General features: G+C 43.6%; 1 protein-coding gene across 1 annotated transcript in view; it reads left to right on the plus strand.

The window, feature by feature from the left end:
* The window catches only part of SPON1 (spondin 1), a 508,583-nt gene extending 493,862 nt beyond the window's left edge, over positions 1 to 14,721 (plus strand). The window contains exons 14-16 of the mRNA XM_084828189.1: positions 2,228 to 2,392; positions 3,668 to 3,931; positions 9,557 to 14,721. Coding sequence (XP_084684315.1) covers positions 2,228 to 2,392; positions 3,668 to 3,931; positions 9,557 to 9,720 — 593 coding nt within the window. The 3' untranslated portion in view covers positions 9,721 to 14,721. The remainder of the gene's footprint in view (positions 1 to 2,227; positions 2,393 to 3,667; positions 3,932 to 9,556) is intronic.
* The last annotated feature ends 2,459 nt before the right edge of the window (positions 14,722 to 17,180 follow it).

Below are 17,180 nucleotides of genomic sequence, written 5' to 3' on the forward strand. Positions count from 1 at the left end.
TAAAAGGTTGAAATGCCTTAAGGCTTAGTTACTGGTATTAAGCTACAACATGCTGGTATTTTTTGTTTCCGTTTTGTGTGGGGGGGGTGTCCCATCCTTATTTGCATTGAGCCCCACCCAGCACTAGAATGCCTCTCCGAGAATGAATCTAGTGCTCAAGACTGAAAGAATTTCCCATCCTTGCCCTATCGCTTTCAGGCTTCCAAGATAAGAATATCCAGGTCAGGCAGGTTCACTTGCCAGAGTAATGAAAATATATGCTCTTACGTTTGCAAACTCACTTTCACCTTTCTCTTTGCCTTGGCTGCAAAGGAGGCCCTACCATTAGGCAGAATGAGGCACCTGCCACAGGAAACAGATGCTGTAGGCCAGAGAGCAGTGCCAAGGTGCTAGAGGACTGGGCTGTGTGTGCCACATGGCCTGTTCTGTGACCCCTAAGTGTAGGGTGCTGGCTCATCACCACTGTTGATGTAAAATTCAACAGCCAGTGCAGTAGGCTTCTGTACATTGAAGCAAGGACACCATCTTGTCCTTCACCTCAGGCAGCAGAATGGTTTGGGCTGGCCCTGACCTACACACACACACACACACACACACACACCACAAAATGGCAGCTGGATCTCCTCTCTTATTCCAGTGCAGGACTGCTAGATATGAGCTTTTGCAAATTACTCTTATAAAGTAAACTTTATAAAGTAAAGCTATTTGCGTTGCCCTTATTTTCGCCGTAGTCTACGTAAATCTTTACGTAGACTACAGCGACCAAATAAGGAACGCGAATGGCGGCTCCCTATGGAGGCCGCCATTTGCGTACGCGCTTTTTTTTTTTTTTTAAAGTCACCCGTGATAGGCTACATGACGATTTACGTAGCCTATCACGGCTGACTTTGCAGATCTAGCTGTGATAGGCTACGTTAATTGTCACGTAGCCTATAACGGGGGCATTTTTTTTTAAACTTTTAATTTCGCGGCCAGGCGAGGCGCCTCCTCCCCGGCCTGAATTTCATCCAGGCGAGGCGGGAAGCCTCCCCCCCGGCCTGAATTTCGGGGGGAGAGCAGCGAAGCGCCTCCCCCCACCGCGAAAAGCTGCGAGACTAGGTAAGTGGCTTTCGTGCACCCCTATAAGCTAATACTTTGGAAGACAGAAACAAAATTCAAAGTGATCTGGATAGACTGGAGCGCTGGGCAGAAAACAACAGAATGACATTTAATAGGGATAAATGCCAAGTTCTGCACCTAGGAAAAAGAAACCAAATGCACAATTACAAGATGGGGGATATGTGGCTCAACAACACTACAAGCGAGAAAGATCTTGGAATTGTTGTCGATCACAAGCTGAATATGAGCCAACAATGTGATGTGGCTGCAAAAAAGGCAATGCTCTTTTGGGCTGCATTAATAGAAGCATAGCTTCCAAATCCCGGGAAGTACTAGTTCCCCTCTACTCAGCACTGGTTAGGCCTCATCTGGAGTACTGTGTCCAGTTCTGGGCACCACACTTTAAGAAGGATGCAGACAAACTGGAGAGGGTTCAGAGGAGGGCAACAAAGATGATCAGGGGACTGGAAACAAAGCCCTATGAAGAGAGATTGAAAGAACTGGGCATGTTTAGCCTTGAGAAGGGAAGACTGAGGGGAGATATGATAGCACTCTTCAAGTACTTGAAAGGCTGTCACAGAGAGGAAGGCCAGGATCCCTTCTTGATCATCCAGACACGGAATGCAGGACACGGAATCATGGGCTCAAGTTACAGGAAGCCAGATTCCGGCTGAACATCAGGAAAAACTTCCTGACTGTTAGAGCAATACGACAATGGAACCAATTACCTGGGGAGGTGGTGGGCTCTCCCAAACTGGACGTATTCAAGACAAGTCTAGACAGCCATCTGTCAGGGGTGCTCTGACTTGGATTCCTGCATTGAGCAGGGGGTTGGACTCAATGGTCTTGTAGGCCCCTTCCAGCCCTACTATTCTATGATTCCCCTTCCATGTTCCACCAATATAAATCTGCCCCCTGAAACTGCGATTAGCTGTAAAAAAGGACTGGGGGAATACTAGGAGCCAGTATTGTTCCAGCCCCCAGCCCCACCCCAATAAGCATTCTCCTCCACAGTACCAGTCCTGTCTTTACCAAGGATCGGTCCTTGCCTGACAGACCCTTGGTAAAGGATTTAAAATTGAGTTGCTAAAATCTCAACCTTCTGCCCTGCTCCTCCGCCTTGCACTAGATACGATTCCCTGTATGCTGTCTCCTTGGTCCGAATGGAGCGACTGCAGCGTTACCTGTGGGAAGGGGATGAGGACCCGACAGAGGATCCTGAAATCTGCAGCGGAGCTTGGGGACTGCAATGAGGAGCTGGAACAAGTGGAGAAATGCATGCTACCAGAATGCCGTAAGTATAGATGTCTGGAACGTGGAGGCTAACTTAGTTGCTTCCCGTCAGTTTCAGCATACCGTTTCGGTAGAAATGTGTTAGTTCTAATTCCCTGATAAACATCTACTCCTGCAGAGGGAGATCATTGCCTGGAGCTGAAATGGCAGAAACAGAGGCACTTTCCCATCAGCCCTAGCCAGCATAGCCGATGGTGAGGGTTGATAGGAGTTGCAGGCCAAAACTTCTTGCGGGCCACAAGTTGCCCAAGCCTGCTATATAGGGGGTGTGTATGGGGGGGGGGGTTGATTTCCTGATGCATCTTCTTCCATGAATTCACAGCACCTCATGTAATTCCTGATATTACCCAATTTGACTCCAATATAGAAGTTCACATACTTGCAATCTCTGTTCTCCCATTTTCAAGATAGAAGGGTAGAACAGTGGCTTCTTTCCGCCCACCCCACCTCCACCTCTCTAGCTAAAATGAGGGAAGGGAGGCCAAGCTGTCCACAGAGGAGCTGCAATGCTACAGCTCTGAGAAACAGAACTCAGCACACTCTTTTCTTTGGCTTCATTCCTTCCATGCCTTGAAAAGATTATCTCTTCCAAGTGTTCAGGCTTCCCTTCTAAAGGGTTGGATCCAGGATCTGCCTTCCATGGACAGAAGGGCTCCACACACAGAATGTGCCTCTGCCCAATTTGAGGCCCTCTCCCCTTGCATCACAGCTAGGGATGGATGGACTCCCCTGTACCTGCCAAGCGCGGGCACTCATCGAGTTGCTGCTGCCCACCCCCACTCGCCAGGCGTAAGCTGCTATTTTTACTCAAAATGGAGGCTCTGTAATTGTCATATATTTAATGCTGCGCACAATGGCAGCCATACAGGGCTGTCTCTGCAGCATGAGAGGCATGAAGGGCCTGTAACGGGGATCTCTGGGAATCACAGGTGTCTCTGCATCTGTGCTTGAGGGACAGATCATGTCTATGTGGTGGTGCAAAAGCATCATCTGGGCTTGTGAGTTTTAAAATGTGCTTTTCACTGCTTGCATATCATATCCTGGCTTTCTAATTAGAGGTCACTACTGATGAAAAGAGTAATGCGAATTTACTCTCAAAACATAATTAAGAAGCTGATGTAGCTTACAGCTTTTATATGTGTGTTGTGGTAAGATTTGTTATGAGACCATCAAGGAATTTTGTATTTTAACTGTTACATTAAAAACAAGCAGATTGTTATTCTTTGACTCAGTCTGGCTAGGTAATGTGTGTCAAATAATATTTCTCTGTGTGTAGCAATTGACTGTGAGCTAACGGAGTGGTCCCAGTGGTCAGAATGCAATAAGTCTTGTGGGAAAGGTCATATGATCAGGACAAGAATGATCAAAATGGAACCCCAGTTTGGAGGAGCTCCATGCCCAGAAACTGTACAGCGCAAAAAATGCCGAATAAGGAAATGCTTGAGAAACCCCAATATTGAGAAGAGGCGCTGGAAAGAGCCTCGTGAGAAAAGGAGAAGTGAACAACCAAAAGAAGATGCTGATGGTGAGCAATTCCCAGGTATGTATGTAGTAGTTGTTGTTGTTCAGTCGTTCAGTCGTGTCCGACTCTTCGTGACCCCATGGACCATAGCACGCCAGGCCTTCCTGTCCTGCGTTCTCTCCCGGAGCGTGCTCAAGTTCATATTCATTGCATCCGTGATGCTATCTAGCCATCTCATCCTCTGCCGTCCCCTTCTCCTTTTGCCTTCAGTCTTTCCCAGCATCAGGGTCTTTTCCAGAGAGTTTTCTCTTCGCATTAGGTGGCCAAAATATTTCAGCTTCAGCTTCAGTATCTGTCCTTCCAATGAGCACTCAGGGTTGATTTCCTTTAGGATGGACTGATTTGACCTCCTTGCAGTCCAGGGGACTCGTAAGCGTCTTCTCCAGCACCACAGTTCGAAAGCATCAATTCTTCGGCGCTCAGCCTTCCTTATAGTCCAGCTCTCACAGCCATACATTACTACTGGGAAAACCATAGCTTTGATTAGACGGACCTTTGTCGGCAAGGTGATGTCTCTGCTTCTTACTATGCTGTCTAGGTTTGCCATAGCTTTCTTCCCAAGGAGCAAGCGTCTTTTAATTTCATGGCTACAGTCACCGTCTGCGGTGATCTTGGAGCCCAAGAAAGTAAAATCTGTCACTGCTTCCATTTCTTCCCCTTCTATATGCCAGGAAGTGATGGGGCCAGATGCCATGATCTTAGTTTTTTTAATGTTGAGTTTCAAACCAGCTTTTGCACTCTCCTCTTTCACCCTCAACAAGAGGCTCTTTAGATCCTCTTCGCTTTCTGCCATTAGGGTGGTATCATCTGCATATCGGAGGTTGTTGATAATTCTCCCAGCAATCTTAATTCCGACCTCTGATTCATCCAACCCGGCATTTCTCATGATGTACTCTGCATATAAGTTAAATAAGCAGGGTGACAATATGCAGCCTTGTCGTACTCCTTTCCCAATTTTGAACCAATCGGTTGTTCCATGTCTGGTTCTTACTGTTGCTTCTTGACCCTCGTACAGGTTTCTCAGGAGACAGGTAAGGTGGTCTGGTACTCCCATCACTTTAAGAATTTGCCACAGTTTGTTGTGATCCACACAATCAAAGGCTTTAGCATAGTCAATGAAGCAGAAATATGTAGAAGTATGTAGTAGTACACATTGCTTAAAACAGATGTACAACCACAAAGAGGAACATAGGATACTGAGTCAGACCTTGAGTCCATCTAGCCCACTACTGAGTCAGACCTTGAGTCCATCTAGCCCACTACTGTCGACACTGACCGGCAGCAGCTCTCGAGGGTTTTCAGGCAGGATTCTTTCCTGGCCCTACCTGGAGAAGCCGGGGATTGAACCTGGGACCTTCTGCATGCCAAGCGTGTGCTCCGCCACTGAGCTATGGCCCCTTCCCTCTTGGGTGCACAACACTAGGCATGTCCAGATTTTGTGAAATCCACCCTGTAGGTGTTTCATGGATTGTGTGGTGTCATTTGTTCCAGCGTCCATTCACAGATGGGTTCATTTTTTTTTCATTATGTTGAAAAATATGCAAATAATTCTGTAAGAGGGTTCACAACAATGTATGTAATCTATGTTAGTACGTAACACTTAGGGTTCAATCCTAACTAGATAGGTGGCCTCCTCCAAACTTGGAGGCGACTGCCTATCCAAAGCAAGGCAGGAGAGGCACGGGGGGATTGTTCCCTCTGCGCCTCTCCTGCCTTGCTGTTTTTCGCTAGACAGCCGTTTTCAGCTGTCTAGCAGTGGCGGGGGGGGGGGAACCAGGAGAGGAAGCTGTCATACGACGCATTGGATGTGTCGTGTGCACAGCTCCACTCTCCCCACCCCAGAATGCCGCCCTGCCTCTTTTCAGTTGCTCGGTGTTCCTCTTGTGCATGCGAAGGATGGGGCTTCTCCACGCTGCCTCGGAGGCAGCGCAGACGAGAGGGGCAGTTGGTTTTCCAGGAACTGATCTTGGATCGTGGGCTCCGAGGTCAGTTCCGGGAAAAGGGCATATCCTATGCCCTCTAGACAGTGTCTAGTGGCCATAGATTGCTCCCTTTGTGTATTATCCCCCATTCCATTCAATTTTTCCTCATGTATATTTACCAGTCTCAGCAGAAACTTGCGTATTTTCCTACAAATATATTTGCGTAAATTTTGGGAAAGTAAAAAAAAGTCCAAAAGTCCACAGACTCTTTGTGGCCTGAGGAGGCCAGTCCACAGTGGATTCCGCAGGTCAGACTCTTAGAAATCCAAACTGATTTTAGTCTGTCTCAAATTTATCCAGCATCCCTCCACAACACAAGGCCACACTACTAGTTTATCAAGTCACTGATAGATCCTGAACTGTTCCTTGGGGATCAGATCACTGGAATGTAAAATGCTTTGTATAAATTGGGCTTCAGTTTAGATTATTGAACAACTGTAGATGTCCAGGTCTAAGGAGCATTTTCACTATAAATTTTTAATACTTTTTTTTTCCTTTTTAAGATGACTAATGATTTTTAAGGGGACTAATGATTGAAACAACAAAAGAGCAAGATTTACAAAGAAAGTACAAATAACTAAGACAACTGTAATACAAAAAGACAGAATAAAGCCAACACTAAGCCCCAGAAGTGCATTTTTAACATTAGCTTTGCACCTTTTCCTAAAAATTAAATGGTGCACATTCCCAAGCCTCAAGCCACTGCTTCCACTTGTGATTAATCTCACCTAATAGAAGGGATCCAGATGATTACATACTAAATAGGGCCAGTGCAGTTCCTTGTGCATCTAGCAAAAGCAGGACCTGGTTTTCTGTGTAGGGTGGAATGATGGTAATCTGGGGGTGGAGGAACTTCCTACAATTCTGGCACTTAGCCTTACTGGGACTTGGAGCCTCTGCAGGGGTGGGAGACCAATCAAGATGGTTGCCCCAAGAGGTTGATGGATCCAAATGGTTTGCTGATGGCTCTTGGGGATTTTCTTGCCACCTTAGCTGGCAATTCAGTTGAAGACCTCGCTGAATTCTGGAATGGGGAAACGGCCCAGGTGTTTGACATAATTGTTTCTGAGCCTCTTCTCCTGCTGAGTAGAGCCAAATGAGCTCTCTGATTTTTCAGGGAGCTGTGGGGGGTGGGGGAGAAAAGAAACCAGTAGGACAACAACTAGAACAACTGTTTGCAGGAAACTTGGAACAAGTCCAACTGAACATGGGTTAAAGATCATTTGAATGCCTACTTCATGAAGTGAGGGTGGGAAATAACTTGTTCTTCTCCTTCACCATTGCACCTGCTCAGGGTCACCTAACAAGCTTTTTCATGTGATCAAAAGCCTATGAAAAGGCCTACACTCTGCCACAAGAGAAGATAATTTGGACCAGTCAATAGCCCATTGTGATCAATTTGTGTGACACTTTGCAGATAAAATCATTCATATCTGTGCCAGCTAGGATGTCACAGCTGATACAGGTCCATTTGATGTAACATTGGACTATAATTGATACTTTTCAAATACAAGATCATTGAAAAGGTGAGGCCTATCAAATATGTGCTGGGCCTTTGCCCTTCCTAGCTTATAAAAGTGGCCAGGAGAGACTTGCAGAGTGGATAAGGGTAAATGCCTCTTTAGTGCTAAAAGAGGCAGTGGTAAGAGCACTTCTTTTTAAAAAAAGCCCTCTCTGAACCCCACCAAATTGGATAATTTCTGGCCAGTCTCCAGTATTTCATTCTTGAGCAAGGTGCTGGAGTGTATACAGTGGCTTCTCAGCTCCAGGGGGTTTGAATGAGGTGGATTATCTACATCCATTTCAATCTGGCTTCAGGCCTGGTTATGGGACAGAAACTGCTTTGGTGACCTTTAAGGATGAACTACCCCAGGAACTGGACAAGGTGAGTGTGTCCCTGTTGGTTCTGCTGGACCTCTATGGGGCTTTCAGTACCATCAACCATGACTTGGAGACTACTGTTCTGTGGTGGCTCCTGGCCTTCTTGGAGGAGCAATTCAGGAGGTGGTGCTGGGGGATTCCTGCTCAATGTTATGACCATAGGGTTCTATCTTGTCCTCCATATTATTTAACATATACATGAAACTGCTGGGAGAGGTTGTCCAAAGTTTTGGGCTTCAGGGCCACCAATATGCCAGCGATATCCAATTCTTTCTCTCCTTACCATCTAAATCTAAGGAAGCTGTTCTAGTTCTTAATCAAATTGATTACTGATGTCAGTAATGGAGTAGATGAGGGCAAACAAACTGAAGCTTATTCCAGACAAGAAAGAGGTGCTCCTGGTTAGTTAAAGGAAGATCAGGGAACAGGGATTCACAGTTTAGGTGGATTCAGCCCTGAACATGGATGCCCAGATTTCAGCAGTAGCCAGGAGTGGGGTTGCACGGCTGAGGCTAGTGCACCAACTGGGTCTGTTCATAGAGATGTTCAATCTGGCAATGGTTCTGCATGCTTCATTTACTTCCCATTTGGATTGCCGTAACACACTCTATATGGGGCTGGCTTTGACAAGTGTTCAGAAACTTCAACTGGTCCAAAATGCTGCAGCCAGACTATTGACTGGGGTCTGGTCACAGAGAGCTCATGAAACTCTTGTTATAACAGCTTCACTGGCTACAATTCAACGTGCTAGTTACAATCTATAATGTCCTATACAACTTGGGACCAGGCTACCTGAAAGACCGCCTTTTCCTATTCAAGCCTGTCCAGGTTTTGATTTCTTTGGGGGTGGCCATTCTCTTGGTCCCACCACCATTGGAGACATGTTTGGTGGGGATGCAAGAGAGGGCCGTTGCAACAGGGAGCTCCTAGATTCTGAAATTCCCTGTTGAGGGAGGCCAGGTTGGCTGCCTTTTTATTGTCCTTCCACCAGCAGGCAAAGTTTTTATTCAGGCAGGCCTGTTGCATGTACACTGGTCTTTTGCTGAAGGTTTTTTTTTTAATTGTCTAGGTAATACTTATTTCTTTTTATCATTGTGTTTTTATGTTATGTTTTAAGTAAGATTTTGTTTTTGCTCTGTATTTCATTTTTGTTGGCCGCCTTGAGTGCCATTTTTTGGTGGAAAGCCGGGATATAAATGTAATAATAATAATAAACCGTTTTGACTCAAAGTGTCTGTTGTGTTAGATGCTGTAGGTGAGATTAGATTCATGAGCCATAGCATTCAGTTATTCATAGAAATGAGGAATTTCTACAAGTACAAAATGTATGTGAAGCAGAGTGACCTGTTGGGACTTCAATATTTATATATCTAACCATGAGATTTTAAAAGTGTGAAGTTAGCAACTAAAATGGAAACACAAGTAATAAGTATAAAGAAAGAGAGCCAGTGTGGTGTAGTGGCGAGAGTGTTGGACTGGGAGCTGGGAGATCTGGGTTCTAGTCCCCACTCGGCCATGGAAGCTCACTGGGTGACTTTGGGCCAGTCACAGACTCTCAGCCCAACCCACCTCACAGGGTTGTTGTTGTGAGGATAAAATGGAGAGGAGGAGGAGGATTATGTACACTGCCTTGGATTCCTTAAGGGAGGAAAAAAGGTGGGATATAAATGGAATGAATGAATAAATAAATAAATAAATAAATAAATAAATACATGACACATTTCAAACAATAAACGCATGGAACTGACTCTCATGCTTTTCTTTTCTGAATCTTTTTTAGGTTGTAAGATGAAACCATGGACTGCTTGGTCAGAATGTACCAAACTGTGCGGAGGTGGAATCCAAGAGAGGTTCATGACAGTCAAGAAGAGATTCAAAAGCACTCAGTTCACTAGCTGCAAAGACAAGAAAGAATTAAGAGCCTGCAATGTTCATCCTTGTTAGCAAAACCCAAGTCTCAAATAATGCACTCTGAGCTAAATGTAAAATCAACCTTGATTTGATTTTTTTTTTTTTAAGATATAAATTGTGTATATTAGTCTTCATTTTTGCAGTGTGGTTTGCTTATTAGTCTTGCTGGTGCAAGAGATATATTTTATAAATATTTCCTCACAAATGTATGCTGAGAGTGGCTCCTTGATGCTCCAGCTAGCCCTTAATGCATAAAACTAGTGACGTCATTGTGAAATCTTATAACTTTGAAATTATAGACATCTCTGTGTGGACAAACCATAATCATAGAACTATTCCCTGTAAATACATGGGATGCATGCATAAATGACATTACAAACTTAAATACTGATTAGGATCCAGTTTCAAAATACTCAAAGCAGTGCCTCTGTGATTACACAACTGTGCCAAGGAATTACTTCAATAATATTACCAGGTGCATATTTATCTTTTACCATCACGGGTGTAAAAATTGTATTTATAGCAATCCTTTGACAGATTTCGTTTTTTCCTTTATCAAAATGCTAGGAACCCCTACAAAATAAATCCCTTTTTAGTTCTTTCCACTTTTAAACAGGAAAGCAAATTCCATGTATGAATAGCAGGGATGAGAACATTTTCTGTCTGCAGGCCACACATGCAAATTGGCTGGTGGACTGCATCTGAGTAGAACACTTTTCACACACTCTCACAAAGTCATATGCAAGGGGATGTGGTACAGGTAAACAAGTACTCTCTGTAGAGGGTTAGTGCCGAGCGGGGCCAAAACGATCAGGAGCTTCAGCGGAAACTATTGACTTCAAAGAGCTGGCCCAACATAAATATACAATGGATTGGATCTAGTTTTAGCCCTACTTAGAGCAGATCCACTGAAATCAATGTGACAAGTTAGTCATGACTAACTCAAATCCCATTGATTTCAATGGGTCTGCTCTAGGTTTCACTAAACCTCACTCAACTAATATAAATACCCACTACAGCAGGAATGAACTTCCCCATCTCTATCAACCCCTTTTCTGCCAAGCAATTCCAAAAAGGAATGAGAACAGCAGATTTCTCCACTTCAGAGGCTGCTTTTGCTTCTTTTAGACACAATGCTTCCATTTTGATTCTCTATCTCCTGGCGGAGACGTTAACTTGATCCCCTGATTTAATTACCACAGCATCTATCATGGTTTTTTTTGTTCTTATTTTTCTGCCAGCTTTCAGGTCCGGCCTGCCATGGTTCTCTCAGCAATTATAGTTATAACACATGCAGAAATAGCTGTCTTATGGGAACAAACATGGTGGTGCTATATATTGTACAACAGAAACACCAGCAGCAGCAGCAGCATGGCGATTGAAAACTGATAGGAATGCAAAGGGTGGGATAAGTGCCAGTGCCACTGAAAAGAGACTGTGGTTTTAATGTGCAGATCCTTAGGGATAGTCACAGTCAGAGAAGAAAGCTCCTGCATTCCTATGTTGAAATGTGTCCCTGCATTACATCTTGTGGTATGCTGTTACAGACGAGTCATCCTTTACCATCCCTTTTAGAAAACCACTAGTTGGCTGATGGAAGACAAGCCATGCATGGGGTAGCTACAAGGTGAGCCCAGTTTTTAACTGAAGGTCATGAAAGTTAACCCATCTCCTAATATATCCAGTATAATTGTGGAGATCAACCACGTGTGTTCATTGTATTCATTATGCAAAAACAGAAACTAGAAAAATGCTGAAAACATTAGCCATTCTGTATGTTAATAGCACTGAGTATATTTACTTGAATAACTTGTTTCTACTTTCACCTGTAAAGGCTTCGGAACAAAACGAAGGTCGTATAGGAAGAGGTCACAGAAGGATTTTAAGGCGCAATCTACCATATAAGTCTCAATGAATGTATAGGGGCCTAGAATGCTAGCAATGTTTTGGTGTTTTGCAGTGGATGACCCAAGTAACTATAATCTATGCATGCATCTTCTGCAATGGTCCTGTCAGGTGAATGCATGATTGATGGCGGACGGGGGGGAGAGAGAAGTGGTGCTCATGCGACATAATCATGCCAGAGCGGCTCATTTTCTGAGAACACACCAGGGCAAGTTTCAGTGGACTCTCAAGACATGTAGAGAAAAATTCAGATCAGATAGTGCAGTGCCATGTAAAACATAGCCAGGTTAAACACCACGATATCAGTGGTAAGGCTCACTTCCTCATTCTCTTCAACTCTCTTAGGCCAAACATCATCTCCATTGCAAAGTTCCTTTCCAAAAAGTACTGAGTAGGACTGGAGATTTCCCAAAACCATGACAATATTGTTGCATGCCTTGGTCTCAGAACGAAACAACATGCAGGGCTACATCAGCCTATAGGAAAGAGACCTCAAACTATAGCGATGAAAGGACTGAGTTCTGTACTCAGTTCCAAAATCCAAAAAGGTTTTCCTTTTGCATTTGTCATGTGGGTGCTGACAATGTCGTCCCCTTTTCAATGCTGCAGCATATATCAACAGCAGCACTATGCCCTGGGTGTCATATCCTCTGGGAAAACACCCTTCTTTTTACACAAAGAGTTTTATACTAACTGATGAGCTCACAGAACTTCCTACGGGATCACAGACACATCCATACAAACTCCGCTGTTGTTCTGCAAGTGCTTCTGCTAATGTCATGTTTAATGCACTCAGGAGGCCCTTTTGAAAGGATACCATAAGTGCATACATATAGACAACTGATGTCTTAAGGCGCAATCCTGTGCTTATTTAGACAGAAAAAGTCCCACATCTCCCAGCATTCCCAGCCAGGAGAGAGGACGTTTTTCTGCCTAAACATGCATAGGATTGCACTCTTAGTTGCTTATTCATGTACCTTTTTCTGGAAATTAATCCAACCAGACTGGAAGCTAGGTTCTTGCTCACAGAAAATGTATGTGTTCAAGTAACGTCATCATCACTTTTCTAGGTATGATTTGATAAGTGCTAAATGTTTCTTCAGAATCAGTTCTCCTTTTGAATTGCTTTACATTGTTGGGGCTATGTTCACCAAGTTAAAATCTAGTCTCTTTTCTTTTTCTTGTTTTTGTTGTTTTGCTCTCTCTCTCTCTCTTTTTTTACCACATTCACCATAGGTAGCAACTATGAGAAAGATTTACTCAGAAGAAAAGGTTCTTTATTGTATGTATGAGGTTTTCTTTAAATATCATTCAGTTATCTTAGGTTTTTGTTGTGTTGAACTCAAGAGAATCTTCCACATAAAAGTTGTTTGTAGTCCCAAAAACTTGGCAATGCTCTTTCCCCTAAGAGCCATGTGTGTGCACACAGCCTCATGTTCCACTTTCACACTCCAAATTCTCACAATCTTCCTTCCCATTAGGCTTCCCCATTCTTCAAATCTTCATACCCATAACTCAGATTGGCTTGTTGAAGGACATGTCCTCATCACAATTAGTTCATAGCTGTGGAGGAGTGTCTTTCCATATGCTGTTACTCTGGGGGAAATTGAGCTGAGTGGCCGGTAATGTCCTGTGTAAATCAGCCAAAAAGTCCCAGGGCATGGTCTGAAGGCACATGAGGCAGCCACCTTGCTGAAGCTAAGCAGGTTTGGGTCAGTGCTTGGAGGGGAGACCACCTAGGAACCACATGTAGCCACCTGGAGTTCCATGATGGAAGAAAGGTGGGATATAAATGTAATACATAAATAAAATACATATAAAAGCAATGGAGAACCAATGGCCAGAGAAAACTCAGGAGCCCTAGGGTGCTGGGAGGGACAGAGCAGAAATGTCTTGAAAGAACAAACACACAAGTTAATGTGTGCAATCAGGTTGATATGCATTTTTGCATCCCTGAGTTTCAGATATTTAAGAATCAATTATGTTTTCCTTCAATAAATTATGCATTAAATCAGTCAAAATATGCATGAAATGTGTAAGCACTGGAATATGCTCAGTTGCATTTAAATGCAAAACACCAAACAAACTTGCATTAAAATTTTGTTGGTTCTTTTATCCTATGCTTGTATTAAATGTTTGTAATTGTCCAAGAAGAGGGCTGGCTCTACTGAACTAAATGTGAAGGTTGAGCCTGATTTCAGTGGAGTTAATAATTCATTTTTCACTGTTTTTGATAGCTGATTGACAAAACAGTTGCTCAGTATAGTTGCCATTCATTTCTTTAATATCTAATGGTATTATGAATGATTCGCTGACTTCTCAAAGGATTGCTATCAGAAAACATGAAAAAGCTTGCAGTTGAAAACAGTTTGGTTGTTCCGTCCTACTTATATTAACTGATAACCTACTTGTCCCAAATTACATTGACAAATTTATTTCAATTTTATACAAACAACAACAGAAATCAAACAAAAATGAAAGAAAAACAGAAGGGCTCCAATCCAGCTAAAGTTAATCACTTTCAGTGGGACTTCAGTTTTCACCACCCTGTCCCATTGGTTTTATCTTAATCACATCTAATATTAGCTAGACTGAGGCCCTGAAGGTTGATTTTTCTGCTAAGCAAACAAACCCCAAAGTGAAATGGAATGCATATAATCATTTTGGCGTTATCGTAAACCTTAGTAATGTAACATTTGCTGCACATCAGCCAATAGAAACCACACTTGTTATCTTATACAATAATTAATGCCTGTTGCACACTCTGGAACCAAAAGCACAGGTATAGCTTTAGGAATTTTATACGCCTCACTTACCACTTATTAACATTCCGTGTATTTTCTCTTCTTTTTCTTACATAATCTGTAGAAACTTTACAAGCAATGAAACAGAAATGTTAGGGGGCTTATATGTACAATAGGTTTTAATAAAAGCAAATAGATTTTTTTTAAAACAGACAAAAAACACCCTTCTTTGTTTTTAGGTTTTCTTTGTTGGTTTCTGGTTCACTATGGAATTTCTGAAAAAGCTGTCATGGATATATTTCTTACCAAAGTCTTGTGTAGATGTTTTGTATGTAGTTGTCTGGCTAACACATTATTATTTTGGAATAAAGACATCTTTACTATGAAAACAACATCACTTATGTGTTTCAGTTTAATAGTCAGATCATAGAATAGTCTGTATCAAAGTTCTGTATGAGCTTTTCTACATGAAGCATGTATTGTGCAGTCATGATTCCTCACTCACAGTAGTTTGCAGGTGCTTTAGATGATGATGTCATCCTCCAGGGCCTTTCCCATGCTTTCCAAGCATTTTCACTGGGTTTTTTTTGTTTTAATTGGGGAAATCCAATACTTTGGGGAATGGCAGAATGAAATGCTAGTGTAGTTGCACAATTCTGCTATACCTCAGCGCCACATACAGGTTATGTAGTGGAACATATAGAAAGGCAGAGAAGGAAAAACACAGGAAAAAAAGTGTGTGTAGAGAATCCGATCTTAAACCCACAAAGAATCCGGAAGCAATAGCCATTGTAAAGTGGCAGTCTAAAAGCCTCATCTAGAAAATCCTGGAATGTATATATCTGTCCCAGCTCCTCCTGAAACTCCCCACTTCTCCTGGTTGCCCACTTCCACCTGCCGCTGCCATCCTGGTTCCTAATGCCACCACCACTGATCACCACAGCCACTTGGGAATGGAAATGTGTATGTGTGTGATTTTTAAATGTCAGAATCAGAGGCAGTTAAGGTTATGCACTTAGTACCATAGGACCAGATCCAGAGTTTGATTTCGCCAGTGGTGGTGGTAGCCAGTGGTAACATCCGAAATGGAGTTCTCCTAGTACTCCTGCCAGCGGAAAGGGAGGCAATTTTCACCAATTCTCCCTTCCCTCTGCAGTACCCAGTGCAACTTTCCATGTGGTTCCGGAGGCTCTCTGAACCTCCTCCCTCAAGCCCCCAGCAGGATTCCTCTGCTGGATCAGGAGTCTTTTACAGATAGAAACGGCCCTTCTGTTCACAGGATGCAAAGTCTGGATCCAAACCATTGATTTCAGTTTGAGAGGGCTAAGCCTGGGCTAGGACAGTTAAACCAGTATTGAAGTGATGTACATAGGCTACTGGGATGGGCAGACCTGTCAGATTCACTTTCTCCCACATCCAAATTTTTTAAAATCTCAAGTTCTTTCTCACCCAGATATGAAGAACCTTCTGTAGTTTCATAAATTCTTCTCAGAAACAAGCTGAAACTAAAATCTCACCCATCTGCACCTGCCAAATTCAATAGGTACAGCTGTTGCCAGCATGGAGAGAACCAAGATGTACCTGTCTGCTCCTAAAGATGAGGAGGGGCCTGTCAGAAATAAAGAGGGGCAACCTTAATTAAACGCTAACATGGTTGAATGCACAGCGCTTCAACCCTAGACTTTGAAGAGCAAAGCATGCAAAGCCCGGGGCCTGCTTTTTTTTTTTTTTTTTGCTTTCTCCCACATTCTGTTTTTGTTTTGTTTTTTAATCTCAAGTTATTTTTGTCCTGAATATGGAGAACCTTGTGAATTTCGGTACTGAGCTGAGCTGAAATTCTCACCCATCCATAATAAGACACGGTCTTCTTCCAGGTTGGACTATCTGGCCAGGCAGCCCAAAGCTGTCTGCTCTGGCTTGCAGAAGCTTCCCAGGCTCTCACTGCAGTAGAAAGGTCAGTCCAAGCCTCCAGTTGACCTTCCCCCAGTAATTTCAGGTAGATGTTTAAAAGCATGAGGGAGAAGACCAAAAGACATTCAAGAAATGCATGCTCCTGTCCGGGTTTGGGCAGCAATCCTATATACACTTTGCTGGTAGTAAGTCCCCCTGAACTCAATGGGGGCTTCCTTCTGACTAGACATATATGGGATGGCAGAGTTAATAGTTCCCAAAGTGGTTCTATGATCAAAATCTACCTGGAGGGAAAGCTGTAGGGCAAGATCTGTCCTGTATGGCTTGGCAAAGTTATGAGGGCTACTTCCCCCATCTTTCATCCGCAAGTTGTTTCCCATTCTCTCTGTATGGACACTGAAGAATCTTCCATAAAGTATTTCACATTTGTGAACACTTTGTTTTATTCCTTCCCCCAGTCATACACTCATACTTTGCTCTCTGAATCGATACTGCATTCCCTACCACCAGTGCCAGCTCGGACCCATGGACAAAATACCTTCAATGGGCCCCCTTCCCTCAGTGAGTCTACCTTCTCACCCCCATTGTCACCAGCTTCTACCTCCTCCTCTTTTTCATCGTTGCTACTATTTGCTTGCTTGACAGGCAGAGAGCCAGGGAGCAAGTGGGTCATGGCATCTGCTGCTCCTTCTTCTCTCCACCACCATTGTCTGGGCCAGAGGGAGAGGCAGGTAAGCAAACAGATTGCAACGGTGAAGGGGCTCTTGTCAGTGGGCTTCTTCTGGGGCATGAGCCCTCAGCGGGTGCTCAATCATGCCTACCCTTGATGCTGGCCCTGTCTACCACCACTACTCTCTACTGCCACCCTTGATGTATGATAAGAAGAAGGAAGGGCTTTCAGGTCAGGGAGTGGTATTTCTAGATAGACATGAG

Source organism: Heloderma suspectum, chromosome 1 (assembly GCF_057233095.1).
Source record: "Heloderma suspectum isolate Gila_16-S chromosome 1, 16-S_ref, whole genome shotgun sequence".
NCBI classification, from domain to species: Eukaryota; Metazoa; Chordata; class Lepidosauria; order Squamata; family Helodermatidae; genus Heloderma; species Heloderma suspectum.